At 38.1% G+C, this 21,980-nt stretch overlaps 1 protein-coding gene across 1 annotated transcript in view; it reads left to right on the top strand.

Moving 5' to 3' along the window:
- LOC137399468 (leucine-rich repeat-containing protein 9-like) overlaps positions 1–12,121 on the top strand; it is a 37,730-nt gene extending 25,609 nt beyond the window's left edge. Inside the window, exons 21-29 of the mRNA XM_068085598.1 lie at positions 32–181; positions 354–491; positions 1,436–1,555; positions 1,707–1,946; positions 2,588–2,810; positions 3,539–3,659; positions 3,943–4,210; positions 6,094–6,280; positions 11,519–12,121. Coding sequence (XP_067941699.1) covers positions 32–181; positions 354–491; positions 1,436–1,555; positions 1,707–1,946; positions 2,588–2,810; positions 3,539–3,659; positions 3,943–4,210; positions 6,094–6,280; positions 11,519–11,688 — 1,617 coding nt within the window. The 3' untranslated portion in view covers positions 11,689–12,121. The remainder of the gene's footprint in view (positions 1–31; positions 182–353; positions 492–1,435; positions 1,556–1,706; positions 1,947–2,587; positions 2,811–3,538; positions 3,660–3,942; positions 4,211–6,093; positions 6,281–11,518) is intronic.
- The last annotated feature ends 9,859 nt before the right edge of the window (positions 12,122–21,980 follow it).

Genomic DNA, 21,980 nt, shown 5'->3' with positions numbered 1-21,980 from the left:
TACCTGTAATGATCATGTGAAATGCATGCAGGGGTTGGACCATTGTAACCAACTGGAGGAGCTCTATCTCAATAACAACTGCATCTACAAGCTTGAGGGGCTGAATAGACTCACAAATTTGCGACGTCTCAGTCTCTCTGATAACTACCTTGTGCACCTTGATGCAGGCCAACTAGAGCAGGTAGTAGCAGGGGCTGACAATTCATTCAAAACCTGTATGATGAATTGATGTAAACATTCCGAGCTGCGTCTGTATTGTTCAGTATATGCTGGGTAGTGAGTTAGATAGTTAGAGAGAGGAGGAAAATGCAAGGAGAATAAAAACTCTGTTTGTTGGTTGTTTATGTTTTTAGTTGACTCATCTCCACTATCTTGCTCTTGATCATAACAAGATCTCTTCACTCTCCAGTATCAAGCGGTGTAAAGCACTCATTGAGCTCTACATGTCCCAGAACAGAATCACCAATAGTAGAGATGCTTTCTATCTCAAGGTATTTGTGAGCAGCCTTTCCACGGTTCACATTTTAATATTTGACCTATATATAAGTATGTCAGATCTTTTTCAGGATAGGGCCATACGCAGCCTGTATTATATACCATGTTCATTCATTGACATGTTATGATGTGCATGCTTGTTTGTTTCACGTTCTGTCTGTCTATATGTTCATTCATCTACTTTTTTACTTGAATGCTTATTTCTTGTACATATGCCTGTACGTGTCCCTATACGTATGCCTATATGTATGCCTATACATATGCCTGTACGTGTGCCTGTACGTGTGCTTGTATCTATGCCTGTAGGTATGCCTGGACGTATGCCTGCACGTATGCCTGTACGTATGCCTGTACATGTGCCTGTATGTATGCCTATGCGTATGCCTGTACGTATGCCTGTACGTGTGCCTGTACGTGTGCTTGTATGTATGCCTGTACGTATGCCTGTACATATGCCTATGCGTATGCCTCTACATATGCCTGTACGCATGCCTATGCGTATGCCTGTACGTATGCCTGTATGTATGCCTATGCGTATGCCTGTACGTATGCCTCTACATGTGCCTGTACGTATGCCTGTACGTATGCCTGCACGTATGCCTGTATGGGGGCATCTCTGTCTGCCTAATTGTTTGTTTAGCTGATAGGATTCTTAGACAAGCCTGTGTAATTTAGTTTAGAGGGTTTGCGGAAGTGTGGGTGCCCAACCTTAACCTTGTCAAACACGGATGGGAAAAACTACTGCTAATATAATTTGTGTAATACTCAGATGAAATCTTGCAGCTCTGCCCTATGTTGCAGTATTGCACTTTGTTATTTTTATAGAATTTGTTATTTGTCATAATTCATATATTCTGCCTGCAAATCTTAATTAGCCAAACTTACCTCATGAGAAACCACTCATTCAGTTACAGTCATTCAATTTGTTTAATCGTTCCAGAATTGTCAGAACCTTCTCATACTAGACTTCAGTGACAACCCAGTGACAGGGTCGGACAACTACAGACTGTTTATGATCTACCATCTCAGTTCGCTCAAAGCTTTTGATGGTCTTCCTGTGGTAAGTTTAGCAGCCCAGTTGTTGTTAGGAAAGCTACACTATGTCTTACTCCACAGAGTAGGAGGACAACTCCAAATTACCAGTCTAGTTGTTGGAAATTGGAAATGGAAATTCTCTCTTGTCTGTATGAATTGAGGGCTTGATGTTGTAGGATAACGGGGAGATCTTGCAAGCAAGAGAGATCTTGGGAGGTCGTTTAACAACAGATTTTGTGGCTGAGAAAGTAGGACATTCTGCGTTTTCTGATATCCGAGAGTTGGACCTGCCACAGCAGGCACTCAGATCTATTGACTTGGGGAATGGGAATGCCTTTGAGAACCTGAGAAGTATTAACTTGGAGCACAACAATCTTACAAGCTTTGGGGGGCTCGTACAACTGCCCAACCTCCGGGTTTGTGTTTATAATCTGTTATATTCTAAATTGGGAGAAGAATCAGGGAGGAGAGTAAATTTAAAATATTGTGATAAACATTGCTTCATTCAGATTGATGCCAGTTATTTTATGACCAGTTTTAAACTGATGATAAGATTGAAAGCTTTATTTGTGCTTTGTTTTGGTGTTTACATGTGCCTGTCTCCAGACACCGTGGCAACTGGAGGTCAAGGATCCATGCTGGTCGCCTTCATGATACAGAGGTCAATCTGGAATGTGAATGAATATTGATGCTAAGTTTTTTCACCACTCATGACAGCGGCATGCTAACAACATATGCCTTAAGATTCAACTTGGCGTGCAATTACAGTTGACTAAGCAACTCGGTAGTTTCGCTCCATAGTAGATAAGTAAGATAGTAGTCCCAATCAAGAAAACTTAATGGAAAGCAAACAATCTATGAGAAACACATTTGTTTCAGACAGATTCACCTTTCTCGTCATGCTCATCCTATAGGTTTCAAGGCAGTGTTAAGGTTTATGCCTGCATTTAGCTTATGATAATTAAAAAAATTTGCAAGATAAGATGTGAATCTTCCACCCCAATCATATGACATCGTAGCATTTAACTCTGATAGTTTGCTGATGCGCTGACTGTAGGTGCTGTGTCTTAACTACAACAAGATTGAGAGCATAACTACCAAAGGAGAGCAGGCTAGCCAATCAGAATACTCATCAGATAGATTGATTCCCGTCCTTGAATCATTAGAAGTCCTGCACCTCGCTTACAACGGCATCAAAGATCTGACAGCGCTGCAAGTTTCAAGGCTTCGAAACCTCAAGGCTCTTTTTCTCCAAGGCAATGAGCTGCAGGTGGTTGGAGGTAGGCATGCACTGTACATGTAAGTCTCTGTACAAGCCATTGTTGCCATGGTTTTACTCCGCAACTATGAGGATAGTTGGGGTAAATGTGCTTCTATATTTCAACTTCTGAACTTTTTAAAACTTTTGAGAAGCTACTAGGCAACCAATTTTATTTGAATTTTGCTAATATAATTATCTGTTATTTTTAACTGAGTTTCGCAATATAAAATAATGACTAGAAAGGAGCTCAATATTAACCAACTCATTTCATAACTAAAATAAAATTTGTAGTTGATATGCTTCATTTTTTTGGATTTTATTCACAGTTAGCATTTGATGAATGCGTTAGTCAGCTGCATGCCTAGTAAAACTGTTTTATAACTATAACTGTAAGATGGAAATATAACCTTTTGCTTATTCATTGTGTTGAGATGGCTAAACTTTGCTTATGTTATCATGTTAAATGCCACTCAGGTAAACTGCTTTTATTATGAACTTTAGGGCTATCAATTTTAAAATCAAACGTAGATACACAACCTATCGGATTAACCCATTGGCCTTTGAACAAGGTAGCCATCTTTTGAAAACTGCTTTTTCATGACTATTGAAGAATGCTTGTTCAATATAGTCCAACTTCTTGACAATGTAGTGGCGACTACTATCACTAAACAGCAAATGTTTGTTTTATGTGCTTACCTGACCGTGATGATTCCTGTCTGGTAACTTCTGCTGCTCCTATTTCTCCAGGTCTTGAGGGTCTGCATGACCTGAGAGAACTTGTCCTTGACAGAAATAAGATTAAGACCCTGGCAGACAATAGCTTTGTGAGTCAGTGGAACCTACAGGAGCTTCACATTGAGGAGAACAGGTGTGTACGGACACGCCCCCTACTACAGATTATCACAGTCTAAGTCCCTCATATTTTGTATTTTGTTAAAATAAGATTTTAGTTTGCTTCTGTGAGCCTCATAAAGCTTGGAACCATAATACGAGGAGCTAGAAACTCTTCAGTCCAAGTTTTGTGTTTATAGAAGGTATAATTAAATAGGGTTGGCTACTTTTCTATGATATGTTTCTGATGCATGCTGGTGGTAGATCTGCTAGGATATGTTTAAATTTCTAAATCACTTCAAATCTTTGTCCTTACTCAGAATCAGGGACCTCCCTGGCATGCATCACATGGAAAGCCTGCAGAGGCTCTATCTTGGAATGAATAGGATTCAGGACCTGAGTGAGCTTGAAAAGTTGTCCCCTCTCACACAGCTTGTAGAGCTCAGCCTAGTTAGCTGCCCCGTGTCGAGGCGCCTCATGCACCGTCCCCTTCTTGTTTACCGGATGCCATCACTCACCATTATTGATGGAATTCCGGTATCTGAGGAAGAGCAACTGAAGGCATCCCTCTACTATCTGCAACAAGAGGTAAAACTAGACTAACATAAGTAGAGATATATTCTCTTATAGCCATGGAAATCTGCTTATATGCCTCACCTTGGTACGCTTGCAAGCCATCTTCATGAGAAGACACCATGATTCTATCCCGACTAGGCTATAACGGTAATAAACTAAACTGGTGATGTATACGGTGCATGAGGACTACTGTACTCTGATGCTGTCTAGTAAGCCCACTGCAGTTCTAGTGATTGGAAGCAGCAGCAGTAATGAGTTGTCGACAGGTGTCAATCAGTCCAATAAACTGAGCTAAAGCATTTCTGTTTTTTAAGGACACTAATATGTCCTTAAACCTTGTAATACAATGTAACACTAATAATTGAAGTACGGAGATGAGAGGTCTGCTGAGGTAAGGCAAGTCTAGACTAGTCGCTATATTCTCAGTTACCTCAGGCATGCTTCTCTTGCACCGTAGTCAGCCTCGCCTGCTTGTGCAGCATTCTGGTAATCACTTGTGCAGCACTCCTCATTCCAGTTGCTCCGGCACCTGCAAATGCTGTCAAGCGGGTTACCTTCACCTATAAAGTTGTTTACAAACGAATCGCTTTAAAAATCTTTTTTGTCTTGGGAATAGCCCTTCATCTCGAAAAGTAGTTTTATGAATCATGTGTTTATGAGTGCAGTTGAGTTTTTGGGTTTGGACTGTATAGCCTTAGCGTGCTGTTATGATTCGAATATCTCAACTATCTTGGCAATTGAAATTAGGCGACAAACAGGAAAGTCTTTAATACATCCAAAAGGTTATTTTATGTACCGAAATTGTTCCTAAAATTCAGCAAAAGTAAGATGTTTTGGACATTTTAAAACAAAACTAATGAATATTTCATTAGTTTCCTGATTGTTGTGATCATACTTGTGTCAGCTTCACGGTAGCCTTTGGTCCTCATGGTAGCCTCTGGTCTTCACGGTAGCCTTTGGTCCTCACGGTAGCCTTTAATCCTCACAATAGCCTCTGGTCAAGTCACATTTCAGTTTGAAAGTATCGCCTACTCATATCAGTTTGAATGATAAATACACTTTATAAAGAATGTGTTTTATTTGTGGTGCCTGCTATGTGTAAATGTTGCTGTGTGGCAGTATGAGTGACAACACAATATTAGGAGATAAAAAAAATTATTATTTCAAAGATGTTTCTAGAAATGTGTTATATTTGACTGCTCTACTTGTCTCCTGAGCCAAAGATGGTGTGCTTTTGATTATTTGGATTCACAATGAGATTCACTCTAAAAACCCTCTTAAGACTCAGTTAAACGGCAGAATTGCCTCTCAACTTACATTTCATCCTCTTAGTGAGAAGGATGTAAAGAGTTGAAGAAGATTGAAGGAAAATGGATAGAATTGCTACCGACATTTTCCTTACAATATCTAAATTTTATGGCTTGAGATCCTACATATTAATTTTTTTCAAAGCATGACTTTCTCTTCCTCACTGCTCTGACATTGCCTATAGATAAAACAGTTGCCTTGCATCCAGGCTTTCTAAGTACAACCCACAACCTGTTCTGTTGTCTTGCCTACTTCTAGGGCTGGCACATTTTCCTAAATACTCATCTGAATCCAGACATACTTCCATGCTTACATCAACAGTTCAATTTTGTATAGTAGTTCATTCCTTTACTGCTCAAAGTCTCTGAGCCAAAAATAATTTAGAGCGAGGTGTTAAATTTTCCAGGTACACCGACTGTCTTTAGAAGCCCCGACCTTGCGCACTCAGCCTATGGCACCAGACTATTGTCAGCCATCATCCTTATTAGCAGTGCTGATAAGTTGCCTTTTGCGATCACATTTTGTCTCTAGATACAAGTTGTGTCTTGCAGTCCTGTCTCTAATTGGATGCCATTTCCATTACACAGCAACAGCAGCAGATGCTGTCTGACAACAGCCAACTGCTGCCCGGTATCAATCCCGTGATGCCAGCAGTTAAGGGTCAGGTCCCGGTCAAGGTCACAAATGTCAGCCTCGGCAGCTTTACAGAACGAACTCCTTGGAGTGGAACACTTCAGTTTGACCCATCCATGCTTGCCACCGCTGACGACAGAGGTATGCTTTTCTTGTTGTCATGGCGTTGTTTCCCGCTGGTATATTGCGTGTCATGATGTAGGGAGGAAGCTTTAGGTTCTGTTTAAATAGTACCTACACTAGATGATTCTGAGTCATGATTTTTTTTACGAAGTTTGTTGAGGAAATCGCGATGTGAGTTGCTATTCGATCCACCTGTGTGCAGTGATAGTTTGTAAAAGTTTTGCTTTATCGAAAGGTATTTATAGTTGAACAGCGATTGGCAATAGATAAGTAATGCTTAGCATTTGTTTTTTTTAAATTAGTCATTCACAAACATGAAAACATGATGACAACAACAGTTGTCCTTCTATTGCATTAACAAATGAGACCCTCCACTACTGGTCCAGAGCCGGCGATGAGTCTCTATGAGCCGCGATGAGGCTCGGGCAGACAATGGTAAGGAAGGATCACTAACACAGTCAGTATGACTTTGAATTCTTTGGCTACACATGAGGTTTTAGTAGCAGGTGATTTCAGATTATAAAATTTATTATGAAGCATCTAAGCGCGCCGGCAGTATTTGAGGGTGTACACTATTCTCATGGGTTAAATATGAAGACTTGCTCAGACTTGTTGAAGTATTGCCACCTTTTGAGATGCAATTATGGATATTATGAGATTGCTACCCTTCAGAGTCAAACCGAGACAATATTCCATAGCTTCAGTTTAAATGCTCATCAGCATTCCCTTGGCTTTCTATGCAGCTACAAACAATATACCGTAAAACCTTTATTTGAACGCCATGGTGCTCTATTTTTCAACCCTTCTCTTGGAGTGGCGCTTTATTAGAGGTGACGTTTAAATAAAGGGTGGCGTTGTATTTTTCAAACACCTCATCAGAATATTGAGAAGACAAATTTAACCCTTAAGCAAATCAAATGTCGTCTTTATTTCGCACTTTTTTTCGGGTGGAGCGACATTAAGCCTTTGTGTGGAAGAAATTTGCTAACTTACTTCCAACCTATCGTAGATATCTAAATAAATACATATGCACGGGGAAAACGATACATGTCTCTACCAGTTGATATTTATTTCTTGCAATTAATCTACGAAGACCTTACACCCTGCGCTGCATTTAGTTGAAGCTTTCAACTTTTTATTTTGTTTTAAATTTGAATTCATATTTTCATTCTATAATTATATTTAACAAGGTTGAATAAAAGCTCATTGCAATCATTAATATGTTTGCTACCGGTTGCAGCCAAAACTGGCTTTTTATGCGCAATAGAAGAGGGGTTACGAGCGTCGATCCAATTTAAGCCGAATTCATATTTCTGCAATGATGCTATAAAATAATACATGTATGATATAAATTGGCAAATTTATAAGTTATATAATAATAATAATCTATCCAAGGCTACAAAATATATATTCAAGCACAAGTGACATAAATCATATTTATCCTACAATCAGAAACAAAAAATTAAAATTTTTAAAACAAAAATATTAGCCTCGTTTGCTCGGCGGCCAGTTGAGTTCTGATCGTTACCATCATTTGAGACCATTTCATTTTCTTCTGGCTGTTCATTACCTTCCAAATTGTTCTTCTTTGGCACAGCTGAGCTAGTCGATATTAGTGTCCAAAATTTTTGGCAAAGCAAAACCTTTATGCGACGCACTTTAGAATACATGTATAAGCTACACTACTCACACGAATAAAGAGAAACCACATGTAATCGAAATAGCCTCAAATTTGTAGCCTCAAAATATGTAGCAGCACAGACTCCTTCGTAAATCCACAAACTTTTTTTAACATCCATCAAAGTAGCAAAACCCCGTTAAAAAGGAACTAATATTAACCTAATACTGTTACTAATTATTTCTATGGTGTTGCATTCCATGTTTAACGGAAAAACCATAAATAGTTGAAAACGGATTTCAATACAAATAGAAACAAGGAATTGTTAAACTTAATTGTTATTGATGTAATCTAGTCATTATTAGTAGTTTTGTTGACTTCTCTACTGATCACTTGTTATTATGGGTTCGTAAAGATCAAAGAATGTCAAATAGTGGCGGTCACACAGAAGTGGCGTTCAATTAAATGGTGACGCTCTATTTTTTAAATTTTCTCCCATAGTGGCGCTAAAATAGAAGTTGCGTTCAAATAGAGGCTTTACGGCATAAATAACCACCAAATATAGCATGTCACAAAACTGTCACACCCCCCCCCCCAGCCAGTCACTGGAACTTGCTTTGTCAAACCAGCCTTCTCAATTGGCTAGACTAGGAAGTATGTCGCTCCTGTTTTAGTCGTGGGGGTTCGGTTTCTGCCACTAGTGCGAGGTATGTGTGAAATCGTTTTTCCTTTTTACTGGTGGCAGAATAGTATGTACCTTAATCTAGCTTTCTATGTCGTAGATGTTGAAGGTATGTTTACACTAGGCGATTGCGCGATGCGATTATATGGTCCAAGTCGCTATGCAATTGGCATGCTGTCTATACTGATCTATAGCAGCGATTTTTATTGGTCAATTTTTGAACTATAGTAATGGCTAATACAATTCACTAGGGTGCACTCATTGGTAACATATCTAACATTTAAAATGGTCGCATGAGAACACTAACGAATGAGAGGAATAGAAAGTGTGTTGTCACTCACTATCGGTCAATTGACCCTGGTATGTTGATCCACAGATACTGGAATGAACTGCTGCTGATCATCGTGCGACTTGCTGTTCATACATGCCAGCTTTGTAGTTGATTTGATACTGCATAAGTGCTCATAATATCGCCTAGTGTAAACACATATCTACGTTGTCTCGTGTAAAGTCGTCCTGGTTAGCATAAAGGCTATACCATATTCGTTTGTATTATCCATGTAGATTTGCTTAATGATTTTATGTTTTAATGCAATTGCAAAAGAGGATGTTTATATACTTTTAATTCTTTAAATTTAGTAAGTTGCGTACAAATTCACATGCTATTACATGAATCGATTTACATCTGTTGTATACAGCTGGTGTACATATTGGGAAGGTTATATAATATGACAATTAAGTAGTCTTGCAGTTTGTCTGATACAGATATGTTGTTTAGTACTCAGATATGATTAATAATTTTTTCTTTACACTTCTTCCGCAGAGTGTCTAACTTGATAAATCTAATGTATTTACTATGAAGTAATTCTGGTGCTTTGATCAATTGTAAGTAGAGCTAACTCCAGTACATGGTAAAGGATTTGCAGGTACCAACCCTTATCTGTTAACAATGTTGTACCTCTTGTGCACGTTTCATAATTGTGCTAAGTTTGGTTTCCATTAGGCTTCGAATTTGTTTAGTAAAAAGTGACTGTCGAACAGGAAACGTCTTTTGTCCATTTTCTCAATACAGTGATATTGTTACTCTAATTTATTCAGATATTACGTGTATTCGCTTATCTGAATAACAAAGATACATGTACTTCTATAACAACGCTTATTATTGCTGTTGTAGTTTTTGTTTATCAATTTAATGTTGGGCATCAAAAAGATATGCGGACAGAAACTGAAAGAAAATACAACACGATCAATAAGCTAGCCAAAAGCCAGGCTCACAGGTGCCTGTAGACAGGCCTTTATTCTGACTGGCTTATTTAGACTCGCTGTTGCTCACTTTTTTGTCAGGCGCTGCTGTTTTGCCATGAAACCTAGAAAAACTTGACTCAAAATTTTGGTTTCAAATTTTAAGATAGCAACTAGCTAAATGATATATTCATTTTTTCATAGATGAAATAACAGCTTGAAAACGCCGTAGCCATTCACTGTTTCCATGACTCGCGTGATAGCATTTGTGGCTGTGCACAAGTTCAGTTAGACCACTTTGCAATCGAGTGTTTCAATGAACACCTGCACGATGTGCATTTAACGTCAGTGCTTGACCCCATAGGTCAAGTATTAGCCTAATTAATGACTATAAATAGCTACAGTCTTGTCAGCTAAGCATAGCAGCATTCCTTCGAACATTGGAGACTGCTCAAATCCAAGTTAAAAACGACTGAAGCGTGAAAATATTTAGAATAGATATTTTAATGCACATGATTTGCAAGAGCAGTCTCCGTGATTCGCAAACATTATGGATTCAATAAAATTTTGCGGTCGCAAAACTCGCCTAGCTTGTGGATTTATGCCAGTTTCCATGACACGGATAACTTGCGGATTGGCTCAAATTTGCGAATCATGCGCATATGGGAACACAGTAACTGTACACCAGATCTGTGTGTAAGACAAAATGATGATTTACTGCTTGTAAACCATATATCATATATTACATATTATGTCCGAGCTGAATGTGCATTGATTTGGATGAACCTGATAGCATTTTTCTATAACGAATTTTCCCAGCCAACTCAAGCACTGGTAGCATGCTGGTGTTATATATTGCCGCTAATCTAAAGTCCTGTGGAATTATTGATTATTTTTAAGCATTAATTTCTGAGTTGAGGTTTTCAATTTACCGTTTTACTCCTGTTATTTTTCATTGCTTACATCAAGTTTACCTAGTGGAAACCAAGCTTTCAACAGAGGTTATGCATGGGTATGTTTTGCCTCGCTTGCTGCTGTCGTGGCATTTGTTTTTGCTCAACCACAATTCATATGAACATCTTGTACTATCAAGACCTGGTAGAAAGGATTACTGATTCTACTTACAGTCACTTCTAGTAGACACCTTATTCCAACCCAGTCAAGTCATGATGGAACAAAGGCTTTACGATGATAAACTGAACATGTCACTGTACTATAGACTTGTCTATCAGTGTGTGTTTTGGAGCTCATATCCATGTCGCATTTGTCTCCACCCCATATAGTAGCTCAGTTACCTAGCAGTCCAAGGACCAGCGTGTGCTCTATACATGCTGTTTTGTGGTAGTTGATTGCCTATATACCCTGCAACAAAATGTGTCTACCAACCCGCTTGTTCGGTTCTCAGTCTATTTTCTGTTACTTCAGCTTCATCTTCCGTTAGTTTAATCTTTTTTCACAAAGCTCCAAGACTTAGTCACATGCGGTAATACCTTTGAGCACTTGCATGACACCGCAAGTGCTCAAAGGTATTACCTTTGAGCACTTGCGGTGCACTTACACTTTTATGCGGATATCTGCTTCAAAATGTTTACCTGTATGCTTGGCAAGACAATGCTAATCTTTATGTAGTTTTCTAGACTGCGTACTAACAGTTTTCCTTAATATCAAAAAAGCCCTATTACCAACAGTTACTATTCTCAATGCGTTTTAGCAGGAAAGGTCAAAGGCAATACACAGCCAAATAGTCAGAGTAAAACGTCCAACCAGAGCTTTCATATGCAGTCATCCTATGCGAGTCAATCTCAGGGATCTCAGTCTAAGGGTGGTTACTATGGTGATTCTCATCAACAAGGAAGCCGGTTCAACCGATCCAATAGAAAATAGTTTTTCTACATGCGAATCTCGTGCTGTATTCTAACAATATTTTCTGTTTCTTATCTAAACGTCCCTTTTATACACAATTTATTTGTGTTTAAACTATGATCTATAATCTTGAATTTTAGAAACAAGTTAGTCTTCTAATTTGTTCTCATCTGTATTAGTGAAGACCGCTTGAATTGGTTGACAATTTGTTTTTACATTTGCCATTCCGTCCAAATGTATTACCGTGTTATACGTAATCATTCTGTAAGCTATTGATTTGCTTCAGTAACATGAACAAGCTGTGAGCGTTCAACTTTTATAGCGAGCCTCAACAATGTAGCTAGATCTTTGTGGGTCATATTACATTCGTGTATTTCAAACTTTGCCTTCCTGCGCTTGACTTTTACCAGCTAGCTTATTTATTTTTAGAACAAAGCTTTTGTGACAACATTTTTACCGCATGTATGAATATTAATGTTCCGATATTACAATACAACACAAGGGACATTCTGTAGCGCAATAAACAGAGTTCGAACTTATCCTATTTGATTGAGTGATAGAAACAAAGTAGTGCATATACATGTAGTAATTATGGTCTAGAGATAACAGCTGGTAGAACATTGAAAGTGTAATAAAAAAGACTTGCTTATACAACTCCAAACGTAAACAAATAAAAAGCCTTAATATGAAAATAGGTAGAATATGAAAATTGGAAGCGCAAGTGTGGAGGGAGAAAAACTAGGGATTTTTTCTAAATTTTGAAAAGTATCAATATCTTTGCATCGAATTATATAAAGCTATGATTATTATTATTATTGCGTAACATCAACAATTCACTAGATTTTGTTTCAATTAAACTTTGCAAACACAATCACACAGGGCAGTTGGTATCTTGAACTTGTTGCTATTTACGAGTTCTCTACTCTTAGTTGTAGTTAAAAGCATGAAAGTTTATTTATTTATCACGGTAAAATAATATCTATTTAAAAAATTTATATAAATAAATAGTTTAAAGAATAGTAAGTACTCATCTTTAAATTAGTAGTTTCAAAGATGAGACACTTCCTTTCACCAGCCTTGCTAGCATTTGCCTTGTTTATTTTTTAGCACTGTCACAGTATTGCTAGATGTATCAAGATTGTTATTCATTGCTGCTGCAGTCAAGGAAAGGCCAATGTTATTATTGCTGTTTAATTAGTATCTTGCAATATTATCACATACTTACTATATACGCATTATGTAGCTCTCAGCATGAAGGGCCAAGCTTGTAAGGTATAGCTAGCTAGAGAGTAGTACAATACACATGTGAATAATAAAACCTCCTCCGAAACACTTATAAGAACCAACATCTACATAAAAACATAAAACATGGCGTCATAGGCAGGATTGTTGTTGAGCCATAACGATCGCATAGAGATATATACAGCTAATATTATGGCTAGCTCTGGAATAAAAACACCTGGTGAGCTAGATTTTAGTAAGTTACAAGAGACATTGACTGAATGGTTGGCTCGATTTGAACAATACTGCCGAGCAAGCGGTTTGGATCAGAAGTCTGCAGCTAGGCAGGTGGACACCCTAATATCCATCATGAGTGAGGAGGTAGAAAAAGTACATGCACAATTGGTCATAGCAACTCCAACTAATGATGAAGTAAAAGAAAACCTACAGCTGCTATATGAAAGGACAGGTACAGCATTTACGAACCACTTTAATCCACTGAGCACCACTCTACACTACACTATATTGTTGAGCAGTCGAGATCAGAAGCCAGAGGTATCTAATGAAGAATATATTAGAAACCTGTATGAACTGGCTGCTAAGTACGGATTTGGAAAAAGCAGCAAAAACAGATGCTCAAGGTGAGGTTATTGACAGGCATGAGTGACAAAGCTTTGTCAAGAGAACCCCAGCCTGATGCAAATATTGGTTTGGAAGACATAAATAAAAAGATGAGAGCCAAGGAAATAATTTTAAAAAACCAGAAAACTGAAATAGATGGAAAGCACGCTGTAGCAGCAATTCGCAATGACTTCAGAAGCAACCCGACTGCCCTAAAGTCCCAGGGTAAGGGTTCTGCAAGGGTGAGGCAGATGAATGAGGGGATGACGCCAGGGAAGAACAAGAGACTTTATTAAAGACTATGGCTATTGTAGAGGTAACCATGTATGTGCAAGATGCCCAGCGTATAGTAATAGATAATAATACAGTTTAATTTAAATCAGTAAATTTTTGATTTAAAACAAATGAACTACTTGCTAATTTGTAATGGTTTAACTAGTAATTAATATGGAATAATGAAAGACACTTAAATAACTGCATTTATTTACAAACTAATCACAAAATTGTATTTTAATACAAACAGACAGTAATTCACATATATTTGCAAAACATATACATGTATGGACATTTATTTTTAGACAATCATGAAGTTACATTTGAATATAGTGTGCTATACCACATAAGAATTCAAAAATTGGTCTATTATCATAGTCTGCAACTATGGCCTGTAGTCTCTGCGATATAGCTCGATATTTTGGTCTTTGCGTTGGCCCTGGTTCACCGGCTATCCTTTGGGTGATGGTGACTTCATTTACTGCTTGCTCTCTACGAAGTATGATCAAGAAATGTCAGAAGTTGGGATGGTAGGTACTGATGTTTGCTTGCATGTGTCTGTGCCATCCTTCAATATTATTGTTTGTGCGAGGCAAATTGTGGGGTCCTACCGGCTACCACACAAAGTTGTTGTCAGAATAGTTACTTTTAAAATCACTGTCGTCACTTTTAAAATCACTGTCGTCACCTATTTCAAGTTGGTAACCAAAACAACCTCTTTCTTCACATTCGTTATTTTAATACGAATATCCATTCTGGCAGCATTGGGTTGCGTTGAAAAATTGAAACTTGTTCAGCTTGCACTTCCGCTAATCAAAAGCCTGACTCAACCAGCAACCTTCACAAATTTATTAGTGATGTTTGGGAGCGTTACTGTTTATTCCGCCAAGAGTGACAGGCGTCTTAAGTTTTTAGGGCTACACATCTTGAACTGAAATTAGACCGAGATTGTCTTTAATAATCACTGTCAGTCACAGACTTGGAAACTTATTTGCTGTCAGTGTGTAGTGACATTTCATTGCTGTTTACATGACAGTCTATAAATGCTGGGCCAGATGATTCAAACCGAAACTAGTGAAGTTTCGTTTGATCATGTTGATTTATGGACAAATAATAAGTTAGTGAAAGTACGGCCCAAACGTAACAAATTTTTTGTTGGTTCTGACCAAAATCACGAAATGAACGAAACACACGGAATTATTCTGTGCTGCTAGAATAGTGCTAGCGAGCACGAATTTAGCAGCTTTTGCAATTAGTATAGTCCAAGAAACGTATGATGACACACAATAAAAGTATGAGTGCACTTCAACATAGTACATACGATGCAACTGCTTAGATTGCGCTATTGTTGGTATTTATTGTTTATACACCATCGCTACGAATCCTTTATTTTTTAATAATAAAAATTCCTTTTCAGCAGCAAAACTTTTGTTGTAAAAAGTGTTGCTATCCTTAGCGCAATATAGTTAGTTGCATTGTATTTACTATGCTGAATTGCCGTTGTAATAATATGTATCATAGGCAAATTACCTGTATACAGGTATCGTAGTAAAAGTCAGAGCTTATCGGAAGAACAGGGACTGGCCGGCCAGGAGGACGGGTACTAACTGCTAAAGCGCGATCAGAATCTCAATCCAGTTCGTGTTTGTAGTCTGCTTGTTTATTGCTTGTATGTGCTTGTTTGTGCTTTCACTGCAATTACGAGCATTAAAATGTCACGTGCACTTAATTAATTCCATTACATCTTCCTTCCTAAGCATGATTGACAGAACGAGTATTTTTCTTAAATGAATATCAATAGTTTAACTAGTCTTGGGACATGTTGATAGGTATAGGTTAAAAAGATAACAAATGATTAGTAGCTAATAACTATTTACAGGGGTAAGGAGTGGCCAAAGCCGACTCTTTTGGAATGGGCCAAACGCCTACTCCATGTGGATGTCCTTGTACCTAGATGGAAGGACTCCGCCATTAGCTCGAGGCTGACGCTCATAAACAGATGCAGGACTTCTGGGAGATGTCGGAGGTTGAGGCAGTATTTCAGGTGTGGTTTGGCAGGAGCCTGCAACATCACTGTTGTCTGTGGGAGAATACTGTGCATCAGCATTCCTAGAAGAAACTGTAGTCATGCGAGCATGATCAGGTTTCAAGGGAACACGGTTTCTCCGGACTATGGAGTGGCCATTATCTACAAGATAAGACCTGGAAGAGTCATGATGATCTATGATTACACCCGAAGACCATTATTTTTTTGCATCCGTCTTTATGAGAGCAGAAAAACTAGGTTGCATTTCATATGCCCTTCTCATTTCTTGGTTAGCAGCCAAAGCCTTAGCAGCCAAAGCCTACTTGATTAACAGACATCAAGTAGCTATACTGCTTAATCAGGCCGGTGAGGAGGCTACAGAGATATTTAGTCAGTTTGAGTATGAAGTTGGCAAAAACAGAGACGTATTAACTGATGTATTATAAAAATTTGAGGCACATTGTAACTCTAGACGAAACATGCTGTATGAATGGTATGTATTTTGGTCAATGAATCAAACTGATGGCAAGTCTATTGACATGTTTGTTAGACGATCGAAAACAGAAGCTTCCAAGTGTGAATTTGGTACGTTGCGTGATCAAATGCTGCTATGTCGTATTGTATTTGGGTTATCTGATGCTAAACTGAAAGAACGTCTTCTTAGGGACCGGGCCATCAACCTACAGAATGCTTTGGATGACATACAGGCTGTAGAAATCACAAAACATCAAATGTCCTGATTATCTACCAGTGACACAGCTGTAAATACTCTACTGAATGAGCTTCTTGAATCTTGTGTTAATTATGTTCAACGGGACTTGGGTGCTATACCTAAAAGACCCAAACCTCGCAAAGAATGCAAGTATTGTGGATATAGCCATGCTAGAGGCCGATGCCCCGCCTATGGAGAGACCTATAACAACTGTAGTCTAAAAAATCATTTTGAAAAGGTATGCCACAAACCCAAAAGCAACGCTGAGAGACAGATGAATCGTCTGTTCGTTGGCTCGGTAAACGCTATTCCAAGCAAATTGAATCTCAAGTCTGTTAAATCTTGGATTTTTTCTATGAATGTAAGTCACAAGCAGAAAGTCTTGGAGATTCCATTCAAGATTGATACGGGGGCTGAAACAAACTGTATCACCTTAAACACCATCTGCTCTGTGGAAGCTAAACTTTTACCCACTGCTGTAAAACTTAATGGATACAACCGTTCGAAAATCAAAATCACAAAATCCACACAAGCAGCATTGTACTTTTTAGCATGAGCAATAAGCACATCAAGAATGGTATCAGCAGTTGACAGAATGTTGAAAGAATGGCACTGGCAGGCAGGGCTTGGGTAAGCGCCATGGCATCTACAAGGATGGCCCCACATCCTCAATAGGTTGGAGTCTCTGAATTTATGGTAGTTTGATCATGTCTGCCATAAATATGAACTAGTCTTCTGAGGTTTCTAACTCAGTTGTCCTCTAGGAATCTGGGCTGTAATATCCACAAAACTGCAGTTAGAAGCGCAGCTCTCTGCTTGTTGCCTTACATAAAAAGTTCCAAATACCATAGGTAAGTAGCGAACAATTTTAACCCTTTCGCAAGTATATTAATTAATTAAACCTTGGTGTACAGAGGGAATATATTTGCAAAACGACTAGCAATTTGTACATAGGGATACATAAAACGTCAACTTTTTTATTTACAGGAATAACTACATGAAATTTAAAATAAATATAACTCACACACATAGAAGTAGCTACATTTAATATTTCTTGAAGCAGTCACCTTTGCATAACCCCACCGTCGTCGTGGATCATGACCGTCGGCACATTCAGATTCATCATTATCGCTACTGGTTTCTGACTCTACATCGAAATCATTGGCATCAATATCGCTTCCACTGGAACAAGATTCATCAGTTTCAACCACATAATCAGAAATATCTTTCTCCTAGTTGGTTTAGTAGCAATTTTTCGACATGGTCGTTTCGTTTGACTTGCCTTTGTTTCGTTTCGATAGTAGTTTTAGGCGTAGTAGTAGTTTGCGATAGATGTTTCGGTGGTAGTTGATCGCCATAGTGACAATAAGAACTTTGTTCTTTTGTTAGGTTTGACTGACTATTATAGCGAACACAATAATATTATGTTTAGTAATATAAAGCTAAAAGAATATTTGAAGAGCTAAACAAAAATAGACAATAACAAAATGGCTGACGAATAACGGCTTTTGGGATTTCCCAAATGACATAAATGTCTCTTTGCTCAAAACTCCGGGGGACATTAATGTTGCATCACTTACAAAAGGGTTAATTGATTCTGTTGAGGCAAGATTGATCAACATTTTCACTACTTACGCAGTCGTGTATTGAGCATTGCGCAGATATACTCATCATAACAATTTTTATGAGAGGCCATCTCTAAAGCAACCACATCTTGATCAATGTTCTACCAAGTACACGTTCTTCATGTTGGATGGTAGCAGCATTCTTCAATCTATCTGCATATGTAGACAGGTGCACCGCTCGCAAAATTAGCAAGTTGTTTCTACAAAACCATGCTTGATGATGGCAATAAAAGTGTAAATCCGTTGTGAGGGCCATAGTTTCTTGTAGGGCGATATGATGCCAATCATTGGTGCCGTACCAGCACAAGTTGGTCTGCAAAACAATACAGGGCACTGCTTATCAATTATTTGATCATAGTCAAAGCAACTGAAGAAATCATATTTTAAGTTAATTTACATGATAGATGGACATACTAGCAGAAACAGTTTTGGCCACATGAAGGACAGCTTTGCAATGATTTGTGTGTGTAGCATCGCACCTTATTTTCACAAATCAAGCATATACATGTATGTTCAAGTGTAGGTCTTAATGCGTATAAGTGGACAGCAGAATTGGATCTTGTTATTTTCTTTGGTGGCCCGTCTTCATCTTGATAAGGTGTATCATGAGTAGCAGGTTTCTGACTCTTTTAATCTAGCTAGATGAATGGCAGCACAACAATGACTGGAGAAATCGCTATCACTTAGTTAGCTTAGACCAATAAACTAGAATGAGAACATACATGATTTGTCCAATTAATAAACAAGAGCAAGACTAATGGTTAATGCTGTTATATGTGATATTTAAGGAATTTACTCACTTGAACACCACACTAACATCAACGATCAATAACCACTGCATCTACTTTAATCTAACTAAGCTGTTATGGTTAGTTAAGCACAGGCGAGCTGCCTTGTTTGTTATGGTTGTCAAGAGTGGATAGTTCAATTTATAGTACTTGACCCAGATCTTTAGTGCAAGTCTAATTATGCTAAGCCTTAAATGTTGATATAGCAATATTCTTTATTCTCATGAACCAAAACCTAATTCACAAGTAGCAAAATTCTAGAGCAGGAGAAAGATAACAAGTAGTAAAAGCTAAGTAGTATGTCTTACGCCGAACAGCTGTATCTGCCCTTAAGCTCTGTCTTGTACATCTACAAGGCGTCAAAAGAGAATGAGCTAATAAAATTGCTCTCTTTTATAGGTGTTTTGGATAGCCTGAGGACAGGTATAATAAATGTTCAGCATTATATCTTTATGTCGTAGGAGTTAGTCAATCGGAGGGAACACGGTCTTTGGGTATGACATCTGAAGAACGATGATCCTGCGGGTTGGATGTCATGATTGCATAATATTGTTTTCGTTGGCGCTGTGCGTACGTCAGGGAAAAGTACTGGGTCAGGGTGAAAGTAAGTTCAGTTATTTTCAGCGGTGCTTGGTGTTGGTTGGTATATTCAATTGCTTATATACTCTTTCGGTGGTTTCTGTAGATGGTGTTGACGAAGTTTCTATGATTGATTTCTTCTAATTTTAAAGTTCATAATTTTCTTTTGACGTTTTCAATTATCAAATCTTTTGATGTCTTTTCGGCATCTTGCTACTTGTCGGTATCACATGCTTATTTTGTGGTCGGGCTACATTCCCCGTTGGTATCTTGTTTTGGCAATAACTCCATACAACATTTCTTCCCTTGTCAAAGAATGATATGTCCTCATATCGGTGTCGGCGTTCCATGGTGAGGTTGCTGTTGGCGTAAAGGTAGTAAAAATATGTATCAAGTGAAAATAGAAGTTATAAAGTTAAAATGGTCATATTTAAAACCCATGTACCAGAATTATTAAACTTGGAATCCCAATCAATAAAACCAACACCATGAGTTAAAATCCAAAACCATGAAGATATTTTTTTTTTTTCAAAACAATGTGGCATAATTTAGTCGTAGAGGTATATGGTTGTTAGTTTGCCGTGAGGTTTAGATGAGTGTCAATTGTCATTTCGGAATCAAGTATTACTGTCCTGGTGTTTGTATCGCGTCTCCCTTGGCAAAGTAACGAGTCCTAGCGTATGTCAGTATGTATGGACAGTTGTAAGCCGGCTGTAGTCATTGGTCTAATGGCTAGGAAGGTAGGCTAAATCTTGAAATAGAAACTTCATATAACATTATAGCAAAAACTGGCGTGCCTCTGGGAAATCTAAAATCACAAAAATATGTTACAGCAAGCATGACTCAACTGTGGGTAAGGCATTTTTATTTTCCACTGCTGGAGCTACCTACAGGAAGAAATTTATCCAAGCATCTGTGTTCATCACTAACCTGTCTTATCTTAAAAATAAAAACTCAAAATAGAAGTTGAAAGTTTTAAATGAGTTCATTTTCTGGTATGTGCCATGTCTATTTCACAATAACGTTTATCGTAAAAACTCAGTCAATTTTCACTAGATGAAGTGAGGCACACCACCTATTTTCTACGGTGGCTATAGTTAATCTCCATTTTAAGGTTAAGTGGACTATGGTGTGGTTAATTAAACTAGGTAATCAATCTGCCACTAGTCCAGGTTGATAAACATTACGACACTCTGTACCTGTTAAAAAATATAGTTGTTAAAATGCAGTGAGCAATATATCATATTTTTTAGAAAAGAATTGATGGTATTATGGAACGCATAGTATAAATACTGTGAGAAATTCACAGCAGAATTTACAGGCAACATGGCAAACAGAACATTCGCAAAAACGGTTATTACTGAGCTTTTGGCATTTGTGAGAAAGTAAATTAGGCTGGATAGCACGTTGACAGTTATAGTTTCAAGCTAGGTGCATTATCATTAATTTACTCACCAGCGGTGTGTTGATCTATATTTTGTATGTGATAGGCTCAATGATATTGCCGAGTGGCTGTTTGGTGGCTAAGGACAACCTGCAACAGCTGAGGCCTCCACCCAAACTGATGTCACCTCGTTAAAGATGTAGTTGCGTCAAAATTTAAGTTGATCTTAAAAGAAAGCATTTTTTTTTCTCTATCAGTTGATATGTTGTTTTTTGTGTTACGCGATCGCATTGCCAAGATATTTGAAGATTAAAACCGAAAAAATCTGATCGCCGTAAAAACGCTCAGGCCACAAAAACGTGCCCAGCCTCGCCAAAAATGATGTCACGTGTTTGGCAACCTGTCTCTATCTCTCGTATTCACATCGGCTATTTGCGATAAAAGTCTAGTCTTACGCGGCTCTATTGGCATATATCTTATTTTGTATTTGCTCATGTTGGCTAGAATAAAATTTTAAATCCTGCTACAGATGCATTATTATGAATGTTTAAAAGGCCTCAAATAACGAAAATTGAAAATTTGTTCTACTCACTTTCTCCAAATGTTGTGTAAACATTTGGGTATCGACTACCAATTCTACCGGTCTACGGTAATTCTGTCAAGTCACTTTTGTAGAACGCGGTCTTTGTATCAGCACAGTTCTGCATCTACCCATACAAACGATATACAGCCTCCCATAAGCCCCGCCCACATTATGTCGCCTATTACCTATTGCCTACGTACTCGTTTCTTGCTAGTAGTATTCTTACCGAATACTAGAAAAGTGAAATAAGCAAGCCACCTCTTTGAAAAGAATATAGACAGGGATAGAGTTTTAAGAATGAGAAGTCTGCTGCAAACTGGATTTGAACTCACATTCTCCAGTTCTGCGGACACCCATATACCATATCCGATTCACTACAATATTCTGCAAATCATGTTTTGCATTATCTTCAACAATATTATTTTATTATATAATTTTTACAAGCAAAAATATTTTCATCTCGGCATAAAACTTTTATTAAAAATATTCATCAAGTCGTGG

This window comes from Watersipora subatra, chromosome 7 (assembly GCF_963576615.1).
Source record: "Watersipora subatra chromosome 7, tzWatSuba1.1, whole genome shotgun sequence".
In the NCBI taxonomy this organism is placed as follows: domain Eukaryota; kingdom Metazoa; phylum Bryozoa; class Gymnolaemata; order Cheilostomatida; family Watersiporidae; genus Watersipora; species Watersipora subatra.
The sequence above is the reverse complement of the archived record's forward strand: the minus strand, read 5'-3'. Positions and strand labels throughout refer to the sequence as shown.